We start from the raw sequence: 24,424 nt of genomic DNA on the forward strand, positions 1-24,424 counted from the left end.
CTAGTGAGGTAACCATAGGAAGAAAATATAGCATAAGAAAAGGATACAGGTTTAGGACTAAACATTGAAAAAAGACTCTATGTAATCATAAGCAACTGGGAAAGAGTGATATTTCATAAAAGATACACTGGACTGTAGTATAAAATACAGCTAGAGGAATCCAGCAAGACAGAGCCTAAAAAATGTATATGGGGAGGGCTGGGCTTGTAGCTCAGTGGTGGAGTGCTTGTCTAGCACTGGGTTTGATTCTCATTTCGATACATAAAAATAAAGTTATTTTTAAAAAATGTATATTAGATTTGGCAGCAGAGAAGTTACTGGATGTCTTAATAAAAAACTTTTGATATGGTAGTGGGGCAAAACCAGGTTGACCTGCATTTAATGTAAGATTGTGCTGTACTAGTCATTTAGTGACTTTGGCTGGGGGCATGAAGCAATAAAAAGTTGACCATGATCAAAGGAGAAAGAAGAATCAAGTTGAGGTAGTGCTTTGAATATGCAAGGGAGAGATGATATCATCTACAGTATAAAAACTCTTCCTTTTCTTTACCCCTTTATAAGAAATAATGACCATGGAAACCAGAATTCTCTTCCTTCTTATATTTTGATAATACTGAAAAATGTTGCATCCCCACGTTTTCTCTCTGTAAGTTTCTCTCAATTTTGTTTCCATAGTTTTACCCACTGGCTGTTTATCCCTGGCCCCTCTCTTAAGTTCCTCTCATGAATTTTTCAACTACTTTATAGAGTCTTTAATTGTCTTCTGGCTCCTGAAATATTCCTTTCAGGATGACATAATTTACAAGTATCTTTATTTCTTCTATAAAAAAAATCTTTCTAAATACTGAAGGTCTACTTTACCTGGGTCTTCCATATTTTCCTGCTCTCCCTCTTTTCCAGTTCTGTTGTCATCCCCACCCTCAGTTCCAAGTTCATAGACTCAAAATCCCTGGGTACTTTTTGGAAGTTACTTTCCTGAATAATGCTAAGTTAATTTGGTCCACTTCATTTTTTTTTTTTTTTTTTTTTGTACCAGGGATTGAGCCCAGGGGCATTTAACCACTGAGCCACATTGCCAGCCCATTTTTATATTTTATTTGGAGACAGAGTCTCGCTGATTTGTTGAGACTGGTTTCAAACTTAAGATTTTCCTGCCTCAGTCTCCCAAGCTGTTGGTATTACAGGCATGCACCACCATACCCAAGATGGTCTATTTCATTTAAATGGAGTTATCCATAAAATCATTTATGTTTTTGCTTTTTATGTATTAGTGTAGAAAACAGTTTAAAACATAAACCCATCATTTCTATGTAAATGGCAGGTGAATTGAAGATTTTTATTTATGTACTTCTGTATTAGCCTAATTTATAGTTCATATATGAATATTCGACAATATTTGGTATATTTGACCTTTTTCTTATATAATGAAATTGTTATATAGTTTATTTTTTGGGTGGGAGTGAATATATTGGATAATTTCTTTATTTTTCTGAAGCTAATGTATTTAAAGAAACAGCTGGAGATATGTCATGCACTTCTGTGATAGAATGGCTTGCCCAGCATGTATGAGGCCCTGGATTCTATCCCTAGCACCAACACAATACATGAGAAACAACAACAAAAAGATTAATATTGGTATTCATTTTGGTTTCCTGGTATTTCAGAAAATTAATTATGACCTCACTTTCATTATATTTAAGTTTGCTAATTGAACAACAAATAGCATACTTAATTGATTTTAACTTTTGAATTATATTTTAGAGATTAATAACTAAAACTTCTTAAAATAGAGCTAACAGAAGATGATTAGAATTTTTTTTCATTTTCTGTGGTTGCATCTTCATTTTAATATACTATTTCATATACTCTGGAAAATCTGTTTCTGAACATAATTGTTTATAGTATGTTAAACTATCAGAATTGCTAGATCTTCAACTTTGAAGTGGAATGCTGATAAACACCCACAGCAGAAATTTTAGGATGCCTGCATACTTTTGCATTGCTAAAAAGACACCCACATTGATACTTAGCCTTGGAAACAGCAGCCCATAAGGTTACACACATCTTTAATTTTCTTTTAATAGAGTTGGAAAGAGAGGTATTTTTTCTACGCATATTATAGACATTATATTTACTAGTAACACTTGGAAGTTATATAATATTTTAAAGTCTTCTTTCATAAACTAATTAAAGAGAACTCTACATCCTAGAGTAAAAACTAGGAAACTTTTGTCTAAAGTTAATTGATTAACAGGCAAACTTTTTCTGTCCTGGCTGTATTTAAACAATTGAACAGATGAGTCTTCAATCCCTATTAGGAATCATTTGTACTATTTGGGATAATTATTGACTATTTATGGTCTGGAACACATTTTACAATCTAAGTAAAGCCAAAGTAGGGTTGTTCTTGTGATTGAGCTATACAAACCTATGATCAATATTTTTTTTTGTTGTTTTTACATATACATATTTTTTTTCCTTTGTTTTTTCTTTTCTTTTCTTTTCTTTTTTTTTTTTTTTTTTTTAGCACTGGCGATTGAACTCAGGGGTACTTGACCACTGAGCCACATTCCCAGCCCTATTTTGTATTTTATTTAGAGACAGAGTCTCTAAGTGAGTTGCTTAGTGCCTCTCTTTTGCTGAGGCTGGCTTTGAACTCCCTTGTGATCCTGCTTCCTCAGCCTCCCAAGCCTCTGGGTTTACAGGCATGCACCACCTGGCTACATATACATACTTCTAAAAGTTTTATGATTAGTGGTTACCATGTTCATAGGATATTCTACGCAGGGCAAGAAATAGCAATAGGCAACCTAAAGACAAAGAGAAGTTTATGAAGATTTTGGTCTATGGTAATACAGAACTTGCTATAGTTCATTTCTTTTAAATAATTATATTCAGAATTCATTCAGGGATTGGTTTTAAAAATTTGATTGACTCTTTTATATTTAAAGAAAGCTCAAAGTATAGTTGTATTTTGTTCCTTTCTATTGAGAATGTGGATAGAGTAGGAATCATGAGAATAATATCTGGAACATGATTCTAGATCTGGAACATCTTCTGTTTTCCAAGCCATCTTTTTAATCCCTTTGTGTTTTGCTTTGGAAAGTTGTCATATTTCTTTGGTGTACTGAGAACACCTAGAGAGAAAGAGAAAAGGTAGAGGGACAAAAACTAGAAATTACAGAATTAGACCTGAAACTTTACCTATTGGTTGGGAAAATGTATTGTTTCAACCAGTTCATGTCTCAAACTAAAAGCAATTAACAAAGGAAAACACCAAGATATGAATGAATGTTGAGAATGCTGCTGTCATGGACTATGCTAGGTGATGAAGAAATTTAAATTGTTGATGTTGAACTTTATATGTTGGAAGGGTGACAACTAGGTAATATGAATTGTGGCTTGAGATACAAAGTTTGAATTGATTGACCTAGGAGGCTTGTACTTTGCAGACAGTATTCACTAAGTAGTGTAAAATTTAGAATTATTAAAATTGGTTTACCATCATGGTGAGACTTAAATTTTAAGAAATCTGAGTGATTAAGGTTTTCTTTGAGTTTATTGCTTTACATTTTTCTCAGGTGAAGTATCAGAAACCTTTATGTATTTATCAGTTTTTTTATTACTATAACAAAATGCCTAGAACAGCTTACTTAGGAAGAAAAGAAGTTTCTTTATCTCACAGTTAATAATTCTTTTTTTTTTCCCACTTTTTTTTATTGGCATATCATGGTCGTACATAATGATGGGATTTGTTGTTATGTATTCGTACATGCACACAATACAACAATATAATTGGGCCAATATCTCTCCCCAGCACTACTTCTTTTCTCCCAACCTCTCACCCCTCGGTCCCTTTCCTCTCCTGATCTCCCTTTCATTTTTAGAATACCCCTCCCCCTCATTTTTTTCCTTTTTCCTCTCCAGCTTCCACATATGAGAGAAAGCATAGAACAACTCTTTGCCTTCTGAGTTAGACTTGTTCCACTTAACATGATAGTCCCTAGCTCCATCCATTTTGCGGCAAATGCTATAATTTCATTTTTCTTTATGGCTGAATAATGTGCACATGTGCCACATTTCTTTATCTATTCATCTTTTGATGGACACCTAGGTTGGTTCCATAATTTGGCTATTGTAAATTATGCTGCTGTAAACATGGGTATGCATGTATCACTCACAGTTAATAATTCGTAAGTATAATGTACATTTCTTTTTATGACTAGGAACCTTTTGAGGATGGCTTTGCAAATGGGGAAGAAAGTACACCAACCAGAGATGCCGTGGTCACATACACTGCAGAAAGTAAAGGAGTCGTGAAGTTTGGTTGGATCAAGGGTGTTTTAGTATGTATTTATAGACTTAATTTGAGAGTACAGCATTTCTGTTGATTATAAAGGCTACCTAATATTGTCATCAATTCTCAAGAGAATTCTTTTTTCTGTTTTAACTGTATCTGAGTCTATAGAAGACCAATTAATGTGCTTCCTTTCTTTTGGATATTCAGTAGAGAAGATAGGGTATTAATTAATTTAACCAAATTTTTCTTGATAAATTGGGGAAGCTTTCAGAAGTAATTTATTTTAAACAGGAAAGAAACACCTAAGGTATGGTAGGATTATTAAATTTAAATTTTTAAAAAACATAAAGAATTGATATGTTGAAAAATATGTAATGGTTTAATTTGCTAACTACTCAAATAAGGATGTTGTAAAAGAACAAGCAAAATTTAAACTCATGATAAAAAGGGCATGTGAATTATTTTGAATTGCTGGAGTCTTATATTTTTTGTACCTTTTTTGTGTTGCTTCTCCTACTTCTTTTTTTTTTTTTTTATTTTTTTATTGGTTGTTCAAAACCCTACAAAGCTCTTGACATATCATATTTCATACATTAGCATACATTAGCTTCAAGTGAGTTATGAAACTTCTCCTACTTCTGATGTCTGATTGAGCACATTTATTTATAGACATGTATTTATGTTACATTATATTTAGCTTAACAGTAAGCTTTCACATTAAGCTCTTTTAAAAAGGAGGAGTTAGATTTAAAAACTATACAGCTTCTGTAGTTTCCAGGTTATGTTCTTCTACTTTGGGCCAGTTTAATATTTATTACTATATATGTTTGATTACTTTCTTCATCTGTGATGTGGCCTCTTTTTTCCTCCCAGGTACGTTGTATGTTGAACATTTGGGGTGTGATGCTCTTTATTAGGTTGTCATGGATTGTAGGTCAAGCTGGAATAGGTAAGTGAAGTTCCTTACTAATTGATTTGAACATAATCAATAAATAAAATAGCATGTGCCTTTGAGCTCTCAATCTCATAAGACTCAGGCAAGGGAGTCCTTCTGAGCAATATTTTTCTTTATTATCAAGATTCTTAAATTAATTTTACTTTTTTCACAATTCTGATTTGGTTTTATAAAAAAATAGGATTAAAAGTAGCTAATTTTAACTTGTAAATTCAAAGTATTCAGACCAACCAGTTCTAGATAATGGCAAGTTTAAGTAAGAATATATATATTCTCAATTTCTTTCCTTTCTCCCTAAAGGTCTGTCAGTCCTTGTAATAACAATGGCCACTATTGTGACAACAATCACAGGATTGTCTACATCAGCAATAGCTACTAATGGATTTGTAAGAGGAGGTAAATTCAGTCTTTTTCACTTCATTATATTATAATTATTAAATAAACTGATATTTAAATCTTGTTTTTAATTATTTTTTGCCTTAATAGAATATACCAGGTGTATACAGGCAAGGAAGTTGCTACCAAGCACTTCCAAACTATTATGTTGAGTGTAAAGTTTTATATTGACCCATATTAATATAATACATGTATGTTTTAAAACATCTAAAATGTTAAGTCTGTCTGGTAGCAAGAATAGAGGTTCTAACTAGTCTTTTTTTTTTTTTTTTTTTTTTTAAACTGGACTGCACCTTGTTACTTCCTCGTAAGCTTTATCCCTTGGATCAGTCACATGTATCCTGGCATTTGGTCTACATTGTACAAGTATAACTTTATTTTTCCACTCATTAAAGGAAACTGAAGTAGAGTAATTTCCCCATGTTCTAACAGCTTATGAGAGTTGTACCTGGGACTCTGAATTTATACCTTCAAGTCTAGCTGTCTTCTCTGAACACCCTGAGGCCTCTTTCATTGGAGTCCACAGGATGCGCCTTATGAGATTTTTGCCTTCCCCAGAGAAAGCACTTAAGAAAACAAGAGCATGACCTTGAGACCCCTGAGAAAAGAAAATAATTCAGTTTTCCAAATCAGAACTTTTCATCCATTTGGAGTGAGGGGAATCCTGGAGAAAGAACAAAGAATGTCAACTAGCACTTGTGAAGTCACCATAGCAAATCGACCTCGACCTAGAATAGCATTCACCTATTCCATCTAACTTATTTATTTTGAATATACCTATTTGACATTATGTGAATAAAATTTCTGCTTTAGTTGTGTCAGGTTTTCTGTGAGGGAGACAGAGAGCCACACTGAGCTTTTCATTTTCACCAACACCTTTATCCTTCTTAGACACCAAAGGATTCAAATCAATAAGCCCTGGGAAACTGGTAGCTTGTGTCAATATGATTACCAGTATACTGAGTAAGCATCATTGTTTATTTATTTATTTATTTATTTATTTATTTATTTATTTATTTTTATTGGTTATTCAAAACATTACAAAGATTGCAGAATCACATCGGTAAGCATCATTGTTTACTGAAATTTTATATTTGTATTAGTCTTCTTGAACTTTATATTAGATTGTAAAATATGGATATGTCTAACAAAGTTAATCAGACAACACTGAAATGCTTCATTTCTATCCAACATTGGGAATAATTAACAGGAGACAAGGGTAACGTGTTGGGTATTTGCAGGGGATCAGCAAGTCATCAAAGAATTTCTCCTTACCCTCTAACCTCAACATCTAGATTGTGAGTCTCTATGAGAATGGGGAATGAAACCACAGGCAGCATGAACCCTGGACCATTTTACATTTGAATCTGAATTTTGGAAAGCATAGATTTTCCTGGATTGTGCCCCAAAAGCCATTTCATTTTTCTTTAATAGTAGTACTATATATATATATATATATATATATAAATAATGATTATCTATCTATCTAGTCACAAATCTGTCTACCTTGGGGACTGTATCCAATCTTCTCTTGTCTTAGATGCCAGGGAAAAGTGTGAAAACTTGGAACCTATGAAGCTCTGTTCCAACAAATTCACATGTTTTGTAATTTTGTTAATGTCTCCTCAAAATGATAAGTTAAAGAGGAAGAACCTTTAGGGAGAAAGACCATTATATCATAAAATTTGGAATTCTTCTGTTACCAGATACTTAGATAAATAAGAATTTAGCACATTTGCTGAAATAATCCTAAAGAAGATAAAAGAGAAATTTGTTGATTGAAGAAAGGACCAAATACTATGACACATTAGAAGGCATTTATTTTTCACTTTGTGTTAGTGACTTTGGACACCTGACTGATTTTTACAAAATAGAAATGAGCTGCTTCATCTGTAGTATTTCCTCAAGATTCTTGTGAATTTAAGACCCTCTGTTTCTGACTCAGGGACTTATAGATCTCCAACGAAGTATCTTTGTATCATGAAAAAAATTATTCTCCACATGGGAGACAGTAGACACAGATATAAAACCAACATGATCTATACCCCATATGCATGATTGGAAATACTATGTATGTAGTATCATACATTTTATCCCCAAAGTACATAATTTTTAGCTCTCTCCATTAAAATGACCTGTAATAAATGACTAACCCAGTAGCAGCAAGTACCCATATCGTGAATTTCCATTGAAAAGAATGAAGCATGACTAATTTCAGATCTGGACAGGAAACATAGTGCATAGTCATTTTTCATTTCCAAAAGTTAGGAAGATAACAGAAGCTACCAGTTATAGCAAAAGTACCGAGGAACCAACTTAAGGAACCAACTTAAGAGCCTAACACTGGCTGAAGTTTGGATAATTTGAACAACAATAATAATGATAATAACCGATTTGGATAAAAGCACAATATATGATAAAAATCCATAAGTTCACAGTAAAACATTACAAAAAACTCATGTCTAATCTTTGGGAAATGGTAAGGAACCAACCTGAAATTTGAGAAAGTTAAACAATCTATGTTGGATCAAACTTTACTGGATGAAAGATTTCTTACCAAAATATAAACCAACCAAGAAATTGATAAGAAATTTGTTCATTAGATAATTATTCTACAATAACAAGTGAAAAATGGAAGAGAATTAGAATATTTTAACTCTGTAAACTCTTTACTTGTTAAGAGTACCTGTTAAGTATTATTTTCTAACAAATTGAGTCTGAATTACAGGATAACTCCAAAAGCATTTAGTACAATACTTAGGAGAGTTAAATGACAGTACAGGAAGATGATAACAGGTCTAGACTGGAAATCTGTGAAAAAAGGAATGTTTTTTGTTCAACAAAATTTCAAGGAACCAAAAAATTGAAGGTGTTAAGGTGTAAAACTAAAGATACTCAATCTATAAGTTCTCTTGGCCATTAACCATAAACAGTGCTTTAGGGTATTATCAAGAGTACCTAGAATGGATCTTCTATAGCTATGATTTGACTGCCTAAGAGAGGAGGATGGTAGAACTGGAACTATCCAGAAAAATCATAAAGTGTCAAGAAAAAAATGGAGGAATGCTATAGGAATAGTGATATCTGGGGATCCATCTGAGCTTTTCTGTAAATTGATTGATAAGGATTATACCTAAAATATTATTCCAAGGTTGGGGAACACTATTACTCTTAAATTTGAAGAATCCCCCTTTAAACTTGATAACTTACTTTTTTAAAAAAAATTTATATAAAGAAACTATTTTGAGGCAGTGCTTAACAATTTGTTTTACTTATTTTGATTGAAAAGGTGAGTGACTCACCCAGGACAGAGATTCAACCGGGAGATGTATTGGGGAAGAAAAGGATAGGCAGAGAGGAGAAAAGAAGAGAGCAGAGAGAAAGAGAAAGAGTAGAGAAAGGAGAGAAAGAAGAGGAAGAGGGCAGAGCTTGAGCTTGCGAACTTTGGCTTAAGAAGGTTTGCTTAGGTGTCCCGGATGCTGATTGGCAGGGTGACTCAGGAACGGCGAGTGGACAGGCAAGCGGACACTATGTCCAGTGGGGATTGGTTGAGAAAACTTTTGAATTTAGCGCTCTTGGGCTTGGCGCCCTTCTGAGAGGAGGGAGAGGGATAAGAGATTCTGTGATGTTCTTGCCAGATGGAAACTTAACTTTAGCTTCAGCAGGGAGTCTCCCACACACCCAACATTGATTCTTAACTGAATTACAACATCTATTTGTATTTTATTAATAGTGAATGTTTTGTTCTTGTTGTAAAAGGAATGTTTCTAACTTTGTGGAAGTATGTGAAGTCTTTACTTTTCCTAGAGTTGTATACTTTTTGCCCTAGGAGAGATTTTATGTTTTTGGTTTATTTTAACTTGGGCTTAAGTTTAAACAGGTATCTAGAAAAGTTGTAGTTTTGTTTCTCTAGTATGAATTTACTGCCAACTTGCAAACAAATATAATGATGTTCAATTAATAAGGAAACATGGTTTCTGGAAAAGCAAAAATTTAGGAAATAAAAAATACTTAATTTTATGCTGATTAGATCATAAAGGAGATTTGGAATACTATTTAAAGCCACTGGCAGTAGGTTAGAAAATCATCCCTTAGGTTTTCTGCCTCCTCCAGGAAAAGAAGAATAGTGCCAGTTAACTGATGAAGTTTGCCTTCATCTCTGGCATAATTCCTGCCTGAAAGATACATTCTTACCTTTAAAATTATTTCAGTTTGCTGGGTGTCTAGAGCTTTCTCTTGTTCTGTAAATCACATCAATGTTCTTGAAAGCTTGTGTTTTACAAAATCTGCATGAATCCTGTTACAGTTCTATAATTAGATGGTGTTGGCTTTACTCATATCACAAACCAATACTCTCTCATCTTCAACTAATGTACATATAGACTCACTTAGAGGCTAGCCTCAGGGATCTGAACAAGTATAAGATGTATAAATTCTGGTTTTTGAGTCATAGTATATTAATGAATGAAAGAATTAGTAATAGAAGGAAAAAATTTCCCAACCACTTTATTTTGGTACACTTAACTAACTTATTTAACAATAGGTCATTGCCATTTCAATTAAAAACCCAAGTTACATCAAATTTCAGTCATGTGGTTCTAAAAATTCACAATAAATATGAACCTGCCTAGTCCATGATTAAGGTAAAGTTTTACTGAGTATTTTGTGATAGACACTGGGTTTATAACAGTGTAAATCAAATAAGATCCAGTTTTCTTGGAGCTTATGTTCTGATAATAATAGTACTGTTATTTTTTCAGACCTAGCTGCTAGGATCATACCATGGTTTTGACATATAGTAACTTGTCTAATGCAGTGTTGCATTGATAAATGTTACCACATATATGGATAATGAGAGCATAAATGAATTAGTTACATCCCTTTTTTCCCAGTAAAATGAAACGTTATGCAGATTCTGCTTGTGAATCCTTCTTAAATGTCTATATCTTTTTCCTTTCTCCAAAAATAACTGAAGACCTCTGAATTTTTGTTCCAAATATTGGAAGAGAGGAAAAATACTTTCCACATTTTCCCAAAGAGTGCTTACTATATTGGTAAAAACAGGTTATCACTGATTATTAAATTTTTTTGTTTCATCTAAAACTATTAACTACTCATTTCTAGCGTTCCCAAGCAAGAAGCTCTGTTATAATTCAACTCCATAGTTCTATTCTTTTTTTTTTTAACTTCTTTTCCATTGTAATTAATTTATTTGAAACTGACTTTTCAGGTAAATGAAATGTTTGAAAAGGCTGCAAAAGGCAGTTCTGCAACAGTTGTTTTATGAGATTTTCTTAGGTTTAAATATAGTATGTTTTTGATTCAGTAAAACTTGTATGTTACAAGTAACTCACATATAAATCTGGTGAGTGAATAATTTTATATATATAAATATATTTTTTAATTTTATTTTTTACACGAATGGAGTACAACCATTCATGCAATCATACCTGTACATAGGGTAATAATGTTCATCTCATTCTGCCAACTTCCCCTCTCACATATACTCCACCTCCCCTCTATTCAATCCAAAGTTCCTCCATTCTTCCCTTTCCCCCGAATCCCCCATTATTGGTCAGCATCCACTTATCAGAGAAAACATTCAGCCGTTGGTTTTTTGGGATTGGCTTACTTTGCTTAGCATGATATTCTCAAACTGTGTCCATTTACTTGTAAATGCCATAATTCCATTCTTCAAGGCTGAATAATCTTCCATTGTGTATATATTCCATCATTTCTTTATCCATTCATCTATTGAAGGGTATGGAGCTTGGTTCCACAGTTTAGCTATTTTGAATTGAGCTTCTATAAACATTGAGGTGGCTGCATCACTGTAGTATGTTGATTTTAAGTCCTGTGGGTATAGATCAATGAGTGTGATAGCTGGATCAAATGGTGGTTCCATTCCAAGTTATCCAAGGAATCTCCATACTGCTTTCCAGATTGGCTGCACCAATCTGTAGTTTCACCAGCAATGTATGAGTGTGCTTTTTCCTTCACATCCTTCCCAACACTTATTGTTGTTTGTATTCTTAATAGCTGTCATTTTGACTGGAGTGAGATTAAATCTTAGAGTAGTTTTGATTTGCATTTGTCTAATAGCAAGAGATGTTGAATATATTTTATATATCTGTTGATCAATTGTGTATCTTCTGTGAAGTGTCTGCTCATTTCCTTACCCCATTTATTGATTGGGTTATTTGGTTTTTTGGTGTTAAGTTTTTTGAGTTCTTTATATACATATATGTATATATATATATATATATATATATATATATATATATATCCTGGAGATTAGTGCTGTATCTGATGTGCGTGTGGTAAAAATTTTCTCCATTCTTTTGGCTCTCTCTTCAGGTTATTGTTTTTTTTCTTCAGCTGAGAAGAAGCTTTTTAGTTTGAATTCATCCCATTTATTGCTTCTTGATTTTATTTCTTTTTTTCTTTTTTTTTTTTTTTTAAAGAGAGAGTGAGAGAGAGAGAGAGAGAGAGAGAGAGAGAGAAGAGAATTTTAATATTTATTTTTTAGTTATCGGCGGACACAACATCTTTGTTTTGTATGTGGTGCTGAGGATCGAACCTGGGCCGCACGCGTGCCAGGCGAGCGCGCTACCGCTTGAGCCACATCCCCAGCCCTTGATTTTATTTCTTGTGCTTTAAGAATCTTATTAAAGAAGTTAGGTCCTAAGCCAACATGATGAAGATTTTGGCCTGCTTTTTCTTCTATTAGGTGCAATGTTTCTGGTCTAATTCCTAGGTCCTGGATCCACTTTGAGTTTTGGGCAAAGTGAGAGATAGGGGTTTAGTTTCATTTTGTTGCATATGGATTTCCAATTTTCCCAGCACCATTGTTGAAGAGGCTACCTTTTTTCCAATGTATGTTTTTGGCACCTTTATCTAGTATGAGATAACTATTTATGTGGGTTTGTCTCTGTGTTCTCTGTTCTGAACCATTGGTCTACACGTCATTTGGGGGCCAATACCATGCTGTTTTTGTTACTATAGCTCTGTAGTATAGTTAAGATCTGGCATTGTGATGCCTCCTGCTTCACTCTTATTAAAGATTGCTTTGGCAATTCTCAGTCTCTTATTTTTCCAAATGAATTTCATGATTGCTTTTTCTATTTCTTTTCTGTCTTTCTTTTTTTTTTTTTTTTTTGGTAGCAGATTTTAAACGCAGGGACACTTAACCACTGAGCCACATCCACAGTACTTTTTGGTGTTTTGGTGTTTTTATTTAGAGACAGGGTCTCATTGAGTTACTTAGGGCCTCACTAAGTTGCTGAGGCTGGCTTTGAACTCATCCTCCTGCCTCAGCCGCCTGAGCCTCTGGGATTAGAGGCATGCCACCACCATGCCTGTCAAGTGAATAATTTTTGACATGGGCATTTTCTTAAATAATTAATAATATTTTAACTTGGTTTCAAAATGTAATTGTACTATTTTGGTGCTCATTCACAATGATAGATTCCAGTTCTGTTCTGAAGGTATCATATTTGTTACTTAACCTTTCCTTGTTTGACTTAATAACAAACTGTGCAATGTGTTTGTAAATTAGCTTATTAGAATATATTTTCTAGAAGATTAATGCAAAATGAATGTTAGGTCATTGTAATTCTGTTGCATTCCCAGAGTTGTTCCTCAGAATTGTACACAAGGTGGCTTTTGTCTGGGGAGAGTAAAGTAAAGAGTTTGACTCTCTCACAGAGAATTTTGAGTATATTTGTTAATTACACTAGATGTATTTTGGATAGAAATTTCTAAGTTTTCTTCTTGATAATTTTATTACATTTTTCTTACTTGTACCCTTTGATTCCTTCTTCAATATAACTGAAGAAGGAATTTCATTTTTACAAAGTACTTTTGGATATTATAAAATATATAGATGATTCTTATTATGTATATAGACTATGTCCTAAAAAGCAAGTTTTAGGCTATTACCCATAAACTTGGTACAAATATAGAAGTGTTTTGTTTGAATGGAGGTTTTCATATTATTCATTTTTAAAAATTTAATTTTTAGTTGTATGACACAATACCTTTATTTTATTTATTTATTTTTATGTGGTGCAGAGGATCAAACCCAGTGCCTCACACATGCTAGGCAAGCACTCTACCACTGAACCACAACCCTAGCCCCTGCATCATTCATTTTTAGTTAGCTTTTGTTTATGGTGTACAATATGAATCAGGATATTCAGTTTTTTCATTATCATTTGTTGAAAGATTATCTCTTCCAAAATTACCTTTGTGATTTTTGTCAAAATTTAATTGATTCTACATCTGTGGATCTATTTCTAGACACTAAACTATTCCATTCATCTTTGCAAAATCCTTTGTCCAACTCTTGTGCATTAGGTATTAGGAAGTACTACTGAGATCTATTTCTGCATAGCAGAAGTTTTGACCAAATGTGTCGTTTTGCATACCAACAACCAGCTCTCCAATAGATAGTTAAGTGCTGAGTGATTTAATTAAATAATGATACTAATTATCTGGAGTTAAGGCAGACCCTACAGGGTGGGGTCATTCGCCTAAGACTATTATCATTTAGATGCCAATTGCAAATGCAGGAATCCTGTACTTCTGACTGACCTACTATACACTGGAGGTTTTCACAACCTCTTCCTCAGGTTTGATGATTTGTTAAAACAGCTCATAGAACTTAGGAAAACAGTTTACTTAAAATCACTTTATTATAAAGGATACAACTCTGAACTAAATAGAAGAGATGAATAAAGCATAGTATAGGGGAAGGCATAGCCACTCCATAGCCGCTTTTGTGTCCTCTCTGGAAGCCACCCTCCTGGCAATTCTGGGTCATCAACCTGGAAGCTATCTGAATCCCATTATTCAGGATTTTCATGGAAGTTCCATTATATGGGCATGATTGAGTTAATTACCAATGATTTAATTACCATTAGATTTAATCAGTCTTCAGTTCCTCTCCCATCCCTTCTCCTGAGATTAGGGATTGGGGCTGAAAGTTCCAACCCTCTTATTTCTCTGGCAACCAGCTCTCCTTGAAGCTATCTAGAGAGCTACAAAGAGTTGCCTGGTTAGCATAAACTTAGCTATGGTGGAAAGGGACTTACTTTGAATAACAAAAAATGCCTCTCACCTCACTCTATCACTTACTAAGTGCCAATGGTTTTACAAGTTCTGTTCCATGAAAGTGGGACAAAGACCATACATGTATATTTTCATACCACAGCATCATGCCAAGGAAAAGATTTTTAGTATTTTGCCTGCGTTTTGAATGCAATTGTAATAAGGGCTTTATTTTTTCCAACAAGTTCTAAATTATTTAACTTTTGAGCAGTAGTAAGAGATAGGAAGACATTCATTTTAGTTTATGGAACTAAGTAACAGATCACTTAATTCTGTCAAATGACAAAATTCATTGATTTAAAGATCTTAATTGGCTTTATTTTCATTCCAGAATCAGGCAACATTTCAAAACAGAAAATGTGTTCTAATGAGCCAAGCAGAGGAAGGCAGTTTTATAGACACAGAGGGGCTTACAAAAGCAGAAACAAAGATCAAAAAGCAGATTGGTCATTTCAGAGAGAGGGCAGAGAGACACAGCAATAGAAAAATAACTGGCTCACATGAAGTTATTACAGGTTACCTTTACTGGTGTAAGGATTAAGGCAGAAATATGCATACACACACACACACACACACACACACGTATAGGGTTTGGTTTCTTTATATGTATTTTATATATATAATACATAAAATATTTATATATAGAGAGGTTTTTGTTTTGTTTTGTACTGGGGATTGAACCCAGGGGTGCTTTACTACTGAACCACATCCCCAGACCTTTTTTTTTTTTTTTTTTTTTTTTTAATTTTTTGTTTTGAGACAGGGTCTTGTAAGTTGTTTTAAGGCCTCAATAAGTTACTGAGGCTGGTGTTCAACTTGTGATCCTCCTGCCTCAGCCTTCCATGTCCACTGGAATTAGATATGCCATGCCCCATTATACTCCACTGGGCAAAAAGAATTTGAAACTGGCCTGTTTGGCAAATTTGTTATCTCTCACTTACCCTGGTTTCATAGAAGTAGGATGAACAGTTTAGCTTTGTTTTGGTGTCATGGAACTTTAGCATGAGTGACTCCATGTTTATTTTTAATCTAGTCGGTTAGGCCACAGTACAGGAGCCTAGGCCAAAATAATAATCTCTTATATTTATTTAACAAGTCTTTTAACAGCTTAACTACTCATCTATTGCTTGAAGTTACAGCTCTCTCAGAATCTCAATTTCCTGTATGTGAGTGAGGAGTTTGATCTGACAGCCTCTGAGATCTCTTCTAATGCTGGGATTCCATGAAATGACACAGTAGAAGTGTATGGCAAGAGTGGTATAGTAGTGAGAAACTTGAGTCATAACTATATCTGTTTTACATTGTAGATGTTAGATGCTAGTCCTGAATTGAGGTTTTGGTTTTTTGTTTCTTCTTCATATAGATTTAATTGCCTTTTAAAAAATTTTTACATTTAACACATAACCCAGCTTTAAAAATAACTGGAGATTTCTTTTGACTTTTTTTTTTTTAAATAAGTAGTTAAGTAGATGAACTTGACTAAGAAAGCCAGTGTCTCCTAATCTTCTCTTGAAATCCAGCATATATATTTTACTATCTCATTTTGGATAGGGTATGTTGGGGTGTATGTGTATTCCAGTACTGTATGTCAAAAGCAGAGTAGAGTTTTTAAAATAGTAATTGTCAACAAAATTTTATAGCTTGTTAAATTGTCATTATTGAAGTAAAATACACAAGCAGTGAAAGGCACACATTTTAAATTTCCAGCTCTGTGAGTTTTGATAAGCATATACATTTTAGGCAAACTATAGAATTTTTCTGTCACACTGGAAAGTTCTTTTGCATTTCTTTGCAGTTTATCCCTCACCTCTGTCCCAGGCTAAAAAGTCCTGAAAGTCTTCTGCCTCTACCTTTTCACTCTGTAATGTTTTTGAGACTTATCCATGTTGTTCAGTGTCTAGTTTCTTCATTTTTATTACTGTGTGGTATTCTACTTAATAGAACTTATAATAGCAATAAATTGTTTTCTTTTGTACCTTATTGGTGGACATTTCATTTTTTTCTAAGTCGGGGGCTATTGAGTAAACTGACATGAACATTCTTGAACAAAACTTTGTTGTGGTATATTCTTCCTCATTTTGAGAGAAAAGATGTGGACTTGTTGATTCTTGAAATAGTTGTAATAATTTACTTTATAAGAAATTGCCAGTTTTCCAAAGTGGATGTACCATTTTAAAATTTCATCAGCAATATATGAGATTCAGTTTTTCTACTGCTGCTAACACTTGTTATGTTTTAAAAATTAATTTCTTTATTTTAATTAGGTATTATAGCTATTCTCATGGAAGTTTAATGGCGTCTTAAAGCATTTCCTGTTGATAAATGATGATGAACATTGCTTATTGGTTGCTTGTGTCTTCTTTTGTGATACATTCAAATCTTTTGTCCTTTTTGGGGGGTGGGGGATGGTGGTACTGTAGATTGAACCTCTAGCCTCACACATGCTAGGCAATCACTTCACCACTGAACTATACCTCCAACCCTGGTTTTATTAGTTTTTAAACTGCTGTCTTTTGTTATGGCTTAGTAAAAGCATTTTAACACTTATGCTTAGGACTTTGATTAACCTAGTTAGTATTTATGGTTGATTTGAGATTTAGAAAGAACTACAAATCTGCGAATCCACATGGAATAATAAGAGAACCCAGTGTGGTTTTATCACTACATGTCATTTCTGGCATCTTACTTTTTTTTTTTCTTTCTTCCTTTCCTTTCTTTCTGTACTTAACCATTGAACCACATCACCAGTTCCTTTTTATATTTCACTAGGAGACAGGGGCTCACTAAGATGCTTAGGGCCTTGCTAAATTGCTGAAGCTGGTCAAGATTCTCGTGCCTCAGCCTCCTGTGTTGCATAGATTGCAGATGTGCGCCATAGTGCCTGGCAAAAGAATACATTCCCTATATTCAGTAATTGGGGTAGTTTATGGCTGGATTATGAGCCTCCATGAGGATTTTTCCCTGATATTGACTTCTGTGTTTGCTTGAACAATAGATTATTTTTTGAAAGAAAGTAGTTAATTTTTGTTTTGATGCCTTTTAATTGAACATAGTTTTTTGTTTTTTTACTGTACTCTTGAGCATTTTCCATTACAGACTGAGTTTCAAGATTTTATTATAAATTTTGTATTGGGTAAATACCGAAAGATAGAAAGATCTGAGTTTAAGTACATTTCTAGATTTGCATGACCTTGACCAAATTATTTAATTTTCTAAGCCTTATTTCTCATAGATAAAATGAAGATGAAAATAGTATGTTGCTAGAATGGGTAATTCTAGTAGAAGGAAGGAAGCAGTTTTTTTTTTTTTTTTTTTTTTTTTAGTTTTTTTCTCAGCCCATATTAGGACTGATTTTTTTTTTTTAAAAGAGGGAGAGAGAGAGAATTTTTTAATATTTATTTTTTAGTTTTCAGCGGACACAACAACCTTGTTTGTATGTGGTGCTGAGGATCGAACCCTGCCGCACGCATGCCAGACGAGTGCGCTACCACTTGAGCCACATCCCCAGCCCCAGGAAGCAGTTTTTAAGTCACATTACCTCTAGGAAGCAAGAATGGAAATGGGGAGGAATAGGGCATAGAACTTTTGCTTATCATCAGGAGTAAAAATTAAAGATAAATAGATGCTTTTATTTTCTTTATTATCCACTGTCACTTATTAATTTCCTGAAAACAGAATTTAAATATCTATATTTCTTTCACACACATACACACACACACTCTTTCTCTCTCTCTCTCTCTCTCTCTCTCTCTCTCTCTCTCTCTAAAGTAACAAACTGGGTTTTAAGTTTAGGTTTGTGGAAGATTTTTAAAATCATTTGGAATGTCAAAATTGACATTTTATATAATCAATATGCTAGAGCACATAACAAATGGATTCTTATTGGTGATAGTTCTTCTAAAGTTTAATTTTTCAACTATGAAAACATATAAATGGTTGTGATTGCAATTAGCCTTTCTTTGTGACTTAATTTTCTTGTTTATAAAATCAGGATAAATAATAGTTGTCAATTCATTGTTGGTATTAAGAGTAAGTGAAAAAATATTCCAAAAAATATTTGGAAAGCATACATGTTTATAGTCTATGACATAGAATATGCCAGGGATTTTTCTTGTGATTTAATGTCTAAAGACTTACAAAATTATTATTACATAAAAATTTATTGGACTTTTTAGTGTTCAGAAATATTTCTGAGAAATTTTTTAAGTCATTTTCATCCCAAATTATGAGACTTATGTTAAATTGTAAGATTGCATTTTTTTTCTTTAGGATTTCTGTGATAAATAATTGGTGTTACAGGTATTTCCAAAATGAAATTTGCATCTTTAGTGTTTTATCAAATGGTAGAATTCTGTGTTGTTTCTATTTATCATCTTTATACTGGTGAATAATAGAAACAAATATTCATCTGTTTTAATAGCATTTCATTAAATGGCCTTAAAATTAAGCATTTCTTTAGTATACAGATATATATATATATATATATATATATATATATATATAATATATATATATATAATGTAGCTTCAATATTATTAACACTAATAATTTGATTATGACCTAGAAACCAGATTTAAACTAGAATTTTATAAGGACTAGACTTCAGGAATACATTAGATTGACTTCAAATCAAATAATACTGCTTTAAATTTATTTATTTAGTACAGGGAATTGAACTCTGGTGGGGGGGGGGGGGACTCAACCACTGAGCCACATCCCGGCCCTATTTTGTATTTTATTTAGAGATAGGGTCTCACTGAGTTGCTTAGCACCTCGCTGTTGCTTAGACTGGCTTTAAACTCGTGATCCTGCTGCCTTAGTTTCCCAGGCCACTGAGATCACAGACGTGTGCCACTGCGCCTAGTAGTATTGCTTATTTTTTTTTCACATCTTCATACTTATTTTTCAAGTTAGAAAAATACTTGTTTTGTGATAATTTCATGTAGCATCTTGTTTATTCTGCCTTTTAGGCAGGATTTACTAGAGTAAAAATTACTTCTTTGGGATGCCATTATGTGCTTTTCTTTGCAGTTTGTCATGAGAATTGTTTTATTTTTGCCTTGGTATTCACACCACCTGCAAATTGTCATAATAGTTAAGCAATTGAAATCAGGTCAACTGTGAATTTTAAAGTTAACATATTACTTGGAAAATCATTGGGAAATGATCGTGATATTTATGAATAAGGGGAGGAGGCTGCCCATTTTAATCTAAGCTTGAAAGAGAAAGTGGGGACTTAAAATAGGATGAGCTTATATTTGATGTGGGAGAATTCTCCTAATTTGGGGGATTTTTAATGTAGTGCAGTGGACTGTGAAGAATTTATTTTGAATGTTCCTGAAAATATACTCACCTTTTGTTAATTTAATTGCTGTTCTTACTGAAGGCATTTGCTTTGTGAATTCTTTATGTATTTAAAATAAGGCTTGATCGGTATTAAATCCTAACTTTCTTTTTTTCTTTCTTTTCTTTAGGAGGAGCGTATTATTTAATATCAAGAAGTCTAGGGCCAGAGTTTGGTGGTGCAATTGGCCTGATATTCGCTTTTGCCAATGCTGTTGCAGTTGCTATGTATGTGGTTGGATTTGCAGAAACTGTGGTGGAATTGCTCAAGGTAATTCACCTTTCTTTTGGTCATCTATTTGCCACATCTTTATTGAGTGCTCTGTGCCCTCATCATGTTAGGAGTTAGTAAAGTTGTGATGTGATAACTTAGAAACTTGCCCTTCAAGAAATTTAGTACGAGAGACAAACAAAGAAGAAAATTATGTTAGAATGCCAACTGTGGAATACTGTAGGTGGCATTAGCAGCCCAAATTAGGGGCAGAGAGGTGGTGTTTACATGATCCTCTTTGGGAATCGGCATAGTAGGAGTGTTGAGGAAGGTTCTTCAAGTAGGGGAGTTAGCATTTGCAGGCAAATAGGAAAGGTATAGTCAGGCATGAGGGAACAGGAAAGAAAAGGAAACAAAGGCCTGGAAAGTGTAGAGTATGTTATGTTAAACAAATATTTCACTGTGATTGAAACACACAGTGGCAAGACTTAAGTCTTAAAGCATCAACTCAAGAAAGGTCTGGTTTGTAGTAAAGTGGGCTTTAATATTGGAATTGGGGCCTAGAGAAATATCTGACCATAGTATGGAAAATGGATTTGAAGGATCACAAGTTGGGATGGAGACCATTTCAAAGTTTATTGTAAATATCCTGGAAGTGGAGATGGTGGCTTTTATTATAATAATGACCAGTGGAGTTGGAGAGATGGAGATGATCTTCAGATATTTTAATAAAGTTGAACGAGGATTTCATGATTAATGTAATGTGGGAAATTAAAGAAAGATAAATGAGGATTTCAAGTTTATACACAGATTTATGACTATTGGATTTAGTTGGAAGGTAATGCCATTCACTATGTGACAAAGAATATAGAACAGCCTAATTTTGGATGTGCTAATTTGAAGAACCAAATAGAGCTGGTATCTAACTATTCAGAAAGAACTGTTCAGAAGACAGTTAATAGTACTGCTCTTGGATTCAGAAGAGAATTTGTTTGAAAAGTTATGGCAATATGTGCCATTAAAGAAGTGAGAATGAGTAAGATTCCTTCATATTAACTGAAAGTTGTTCATGTTAGGTTGTAGGTATTCTTCTATAGTAGATTATGGAAAATTAGGAAGCGTAAACTCTGAAAAAGACTGACGCTATGTTGCTTTGACCTCTGCCTATGTAGGCCAACAAAATGAAGAAAAGGAAGATGTATAAAGTAAGCAAGTGATATAATCACTGAAGTCCATATTCTTTTAGTTTAGTTTTAGTTTTTATTTTTATTTTAGTATTTGTTCTTATTTTCTGCTCAGTTTAAGATTAAGCTTGTGAACTCATCAGAATATTTAGAGTTTTAAAATGTTTTTGTTTTGTGGAAAGTTAGATCCAACCAAAATTGAAACAAATACTTAAAATACTTGATTTAACATAAAAAAATAGAGAGAGAGAGAGAGAGGGAGAATTTTAATATTTATTTTTTAGTTTTCAGCGGACACAACATCTTTGTTTGTATGTGGTGCTGAGGATCGAACCGGGGCTGCACGCATGCCAGGCAAGCGCGCTACCGCTTGAGCCACATCCCCAGCCCAAAAAATATATTGAGCTACAACTTTGGTGTTTTGTTGTACTTATGATCCGTGAATCTCAATTTAAAAACAGATCCAATAGATATATATTTGCACTCTCATCATTTTTTTCTTCTATAGGTAATCATCAGGTATGATTATCCAAATGCTATAGGAAATGTCAAATGATATAAAACTAAAATTTAAAAATAATATATAGCTAAAAGTTTAGATATAATTTTATTAAATCAAATGGGGTCCTTTAAAAAGTTGAATTTGTTCCTGTTTTATTAACACTTACTGTGCCTTTGGTTGGCAAAAATGTCTTTGGATCCTGGGATATTTTTCTCTTTAATTTTTTTATTAAGCTCATCTAATTGGAATTCAAAGAAGATTTTTCCCTTGTTGCTTTTATGAAGGAGTTTTTAAAAAAGCTTTAATAAGAAGGCTTTTTTTTTAAAAAAAGAAGAAACTGCATAGGAAAATTGTAATCTTTTATAATTTTTCAATCATAATGCAGTCATTCTAAGTTATCAAAATAAATAGATATTTTAGGGTTTTGAGCCTTTTATAAATTTATTTGAGCAGTGGTAATTCATACATAGCTACTTACTTAGATTGATTGAGGTATCATAGCTTTTAGTTTTATTCTACAGGGGAACTTTTATAATATGAATCTTAAATTCAAGTAATTTTTGTTTGTAGAATGGAAATAATATGTGGTTTTGACAACTGCATGAAGGAGATTGTTCATCTCTTCCTCACACATCATAAAAGACCATCAAAAACATGAGTTCTCTAGCCAGGTTAATATGAAATATATCTCTGCTCTGTCATGTAAAAAAATCTAATTAGCAGACTAAAAGTCATTTTTTTTTTGGTTTTTGATTATTGAATCTATATCAGATATTCAAGTATAAATTTAATCATACATTTGATGTTAGATCATCAGATGCTTGAATGACATCTCAATAATAATTCATTCCTTTCCTTAGATTTCCTATCAGTTCATTTAATAAGTATTTATTCAACATCTACATGTAAGGCATTGTTGCTCATTATATTTATAATTCTCTTTTCTAGGAACATTCTATACTTATGATAGATGAAATCAATGATATCCGAATTATTGGAGCCATTACAGTAGTGATTCTTTTAGGAATCTCAGTAGCTGGAATGGAGTGGGAAGCAAAAGTAAGTCATGTTAGGAGTATCTATATATGTTTAATATGCAAACTTTTAGAGGTTGTCTTTTATGTAGGTGGGGCATATTTGAAGAAAACCAGTCTAGGATTCAGTTAAACACAATACTTTCAACGAGTTTGTTTTTGTTTGTGGTGGTGGAAATTGAATTCAGTGCTTCATAGATGCAAAGCGTGATGCACTCAACCACTGAGCTACATCCTCAGCCTTTTTTATATTTTATTTCATTTTGTCCTAAGTTTTGAACTTTTCACTTCCCCTATATTTCAGTATTTACATGGAAATATTCAGGTCAATATTAGGTAGTCATAGTTTAATAAATGGTTTTATAATTTATTCAAGGAGATTCAGTTTAACAATAAACCTGGGGCAATGACTGAAAGTGTCCACCTGAAGTTAGAGAAGCTATTCTTACCCCTTGATATTGAAATCTTCAGAAATCAATTAGTGTTCGTGTTTCTTGAAAAAATTGCTGAATTTTCACACACTGATCAGCAAAGCATGCAGAAATATTATTGGATCTTTGAGCATTACAGTAGGTTACAGCACCATTCTAGTTTCCTGAATAGTGAATATCTACAAAAATACTGTTTAGAAACTCAGAAGGTCCAAGTTTTTTCATGTTTACTTTTGTAGGTTCTGTAAAACTCACATATTTATTCTATAAGTGATAATATTTACTGAACTGAAAATTAGAAAAAAGAAAAAATCTTTTTCTAAGCTTTTAAAGTCATATTAGAATAAAATTAAATCTTGTCTATTTAATTATTTACATATCTTAATGCTGGAAATCAAATCTAGGGCCTTGTTCATGCTAACACATGCTCTATCACTGAGCTATACTCCCAACCCCTTATTTATTTGTTCTTTTAACACATTTACTTTGTTGAAGGGATGTGTGATTAGCATTTAAGTAGTTTTTTTCCTCACTGATGTAGTTTTTTTTTTTTTTTTTTTTTTTAGTACAGGGAATTGAACCTATTCGCACTTCATCACTGAGCCACATCCCTAGCCCCCACCCCCTTTTTTTCTTTTGGTACTGGGGATTGAGCTCTGGGGCACTCACCACTGAGCCACATTCCTACCCCTATTTTATATTTTATTTAAAGAGGGTCTCACTGAGTTGCTAAGCCCCTCTCCAATGCTGAGGCTGGTTTAGAACTCACTATCCTCCTACCTCAGCCTCCTTGAGCCACTGGGATTATTGGTGTACATCACATCACTCAGCCATTCTAACCCTTTTTATATTTTATTTTGAGATAGAGTCTCGCTAAGTTGCTTAAGACCTTGCTAAGGTGCAGAGGCTAGCTATAAACTTGAGTTCCTCCTGCCTCAGCCTCCCGAGCCCCTGGGA

The 24,424-nt window shown here is 33.4% G+C and overlaps 1 protein-coding gene across 2 annotated transcripts in view; it reads left to right on the forward strand.

Moving 5' to 3' along the window:
* The window catches only part of Slc12a2 (solute carrier family 12 member 2), a 99,453-nt gene that overhangs the window by 16,809 nt on the left and 58,220 nt on the right, over positions 1-24,424 (forward strand). For both annotated transcript variants that reach the window (XM_076856693.1, XM_076856694.1), the window contains exons 2-6: positions 4,227-4,346; positions 5,174-5,249; positions 5,556-5,651; positions 20,237-20,376; positions 22,951-23,061. In XM_076856693.1, coding sequence (XP_076712808.1) covers positions 4,227-4,346; positions 5,174-5,249; positions 5,556-5,651; positions 20,237-20,376; positions 22,951-23,061 — 543 coding nt within the window. The remainder of the gene's footprint in view (positions 1-4,226; positions 4,347-5,173; positions 5,250-5,555; positions 5,652-20,236; positions 20,377-22,950; positions 23,062-24,424) is intronic.

Source organism: Callospermophilus lateralis, chromosome 5 (genome assembly GCF_048772815.1).
Source record: "Callospermophilus lateralis isolate mCalLat2 chromosome 5, mCalLat2.hap1, whole genome shotgun sequence".
Taxonomy (NCBI): Eukaryota; Metazoa; Chordata; class Mammalia; order Rodentia; family Sciuridae; genus Callospermophilus; species Callospermophilus lateralis.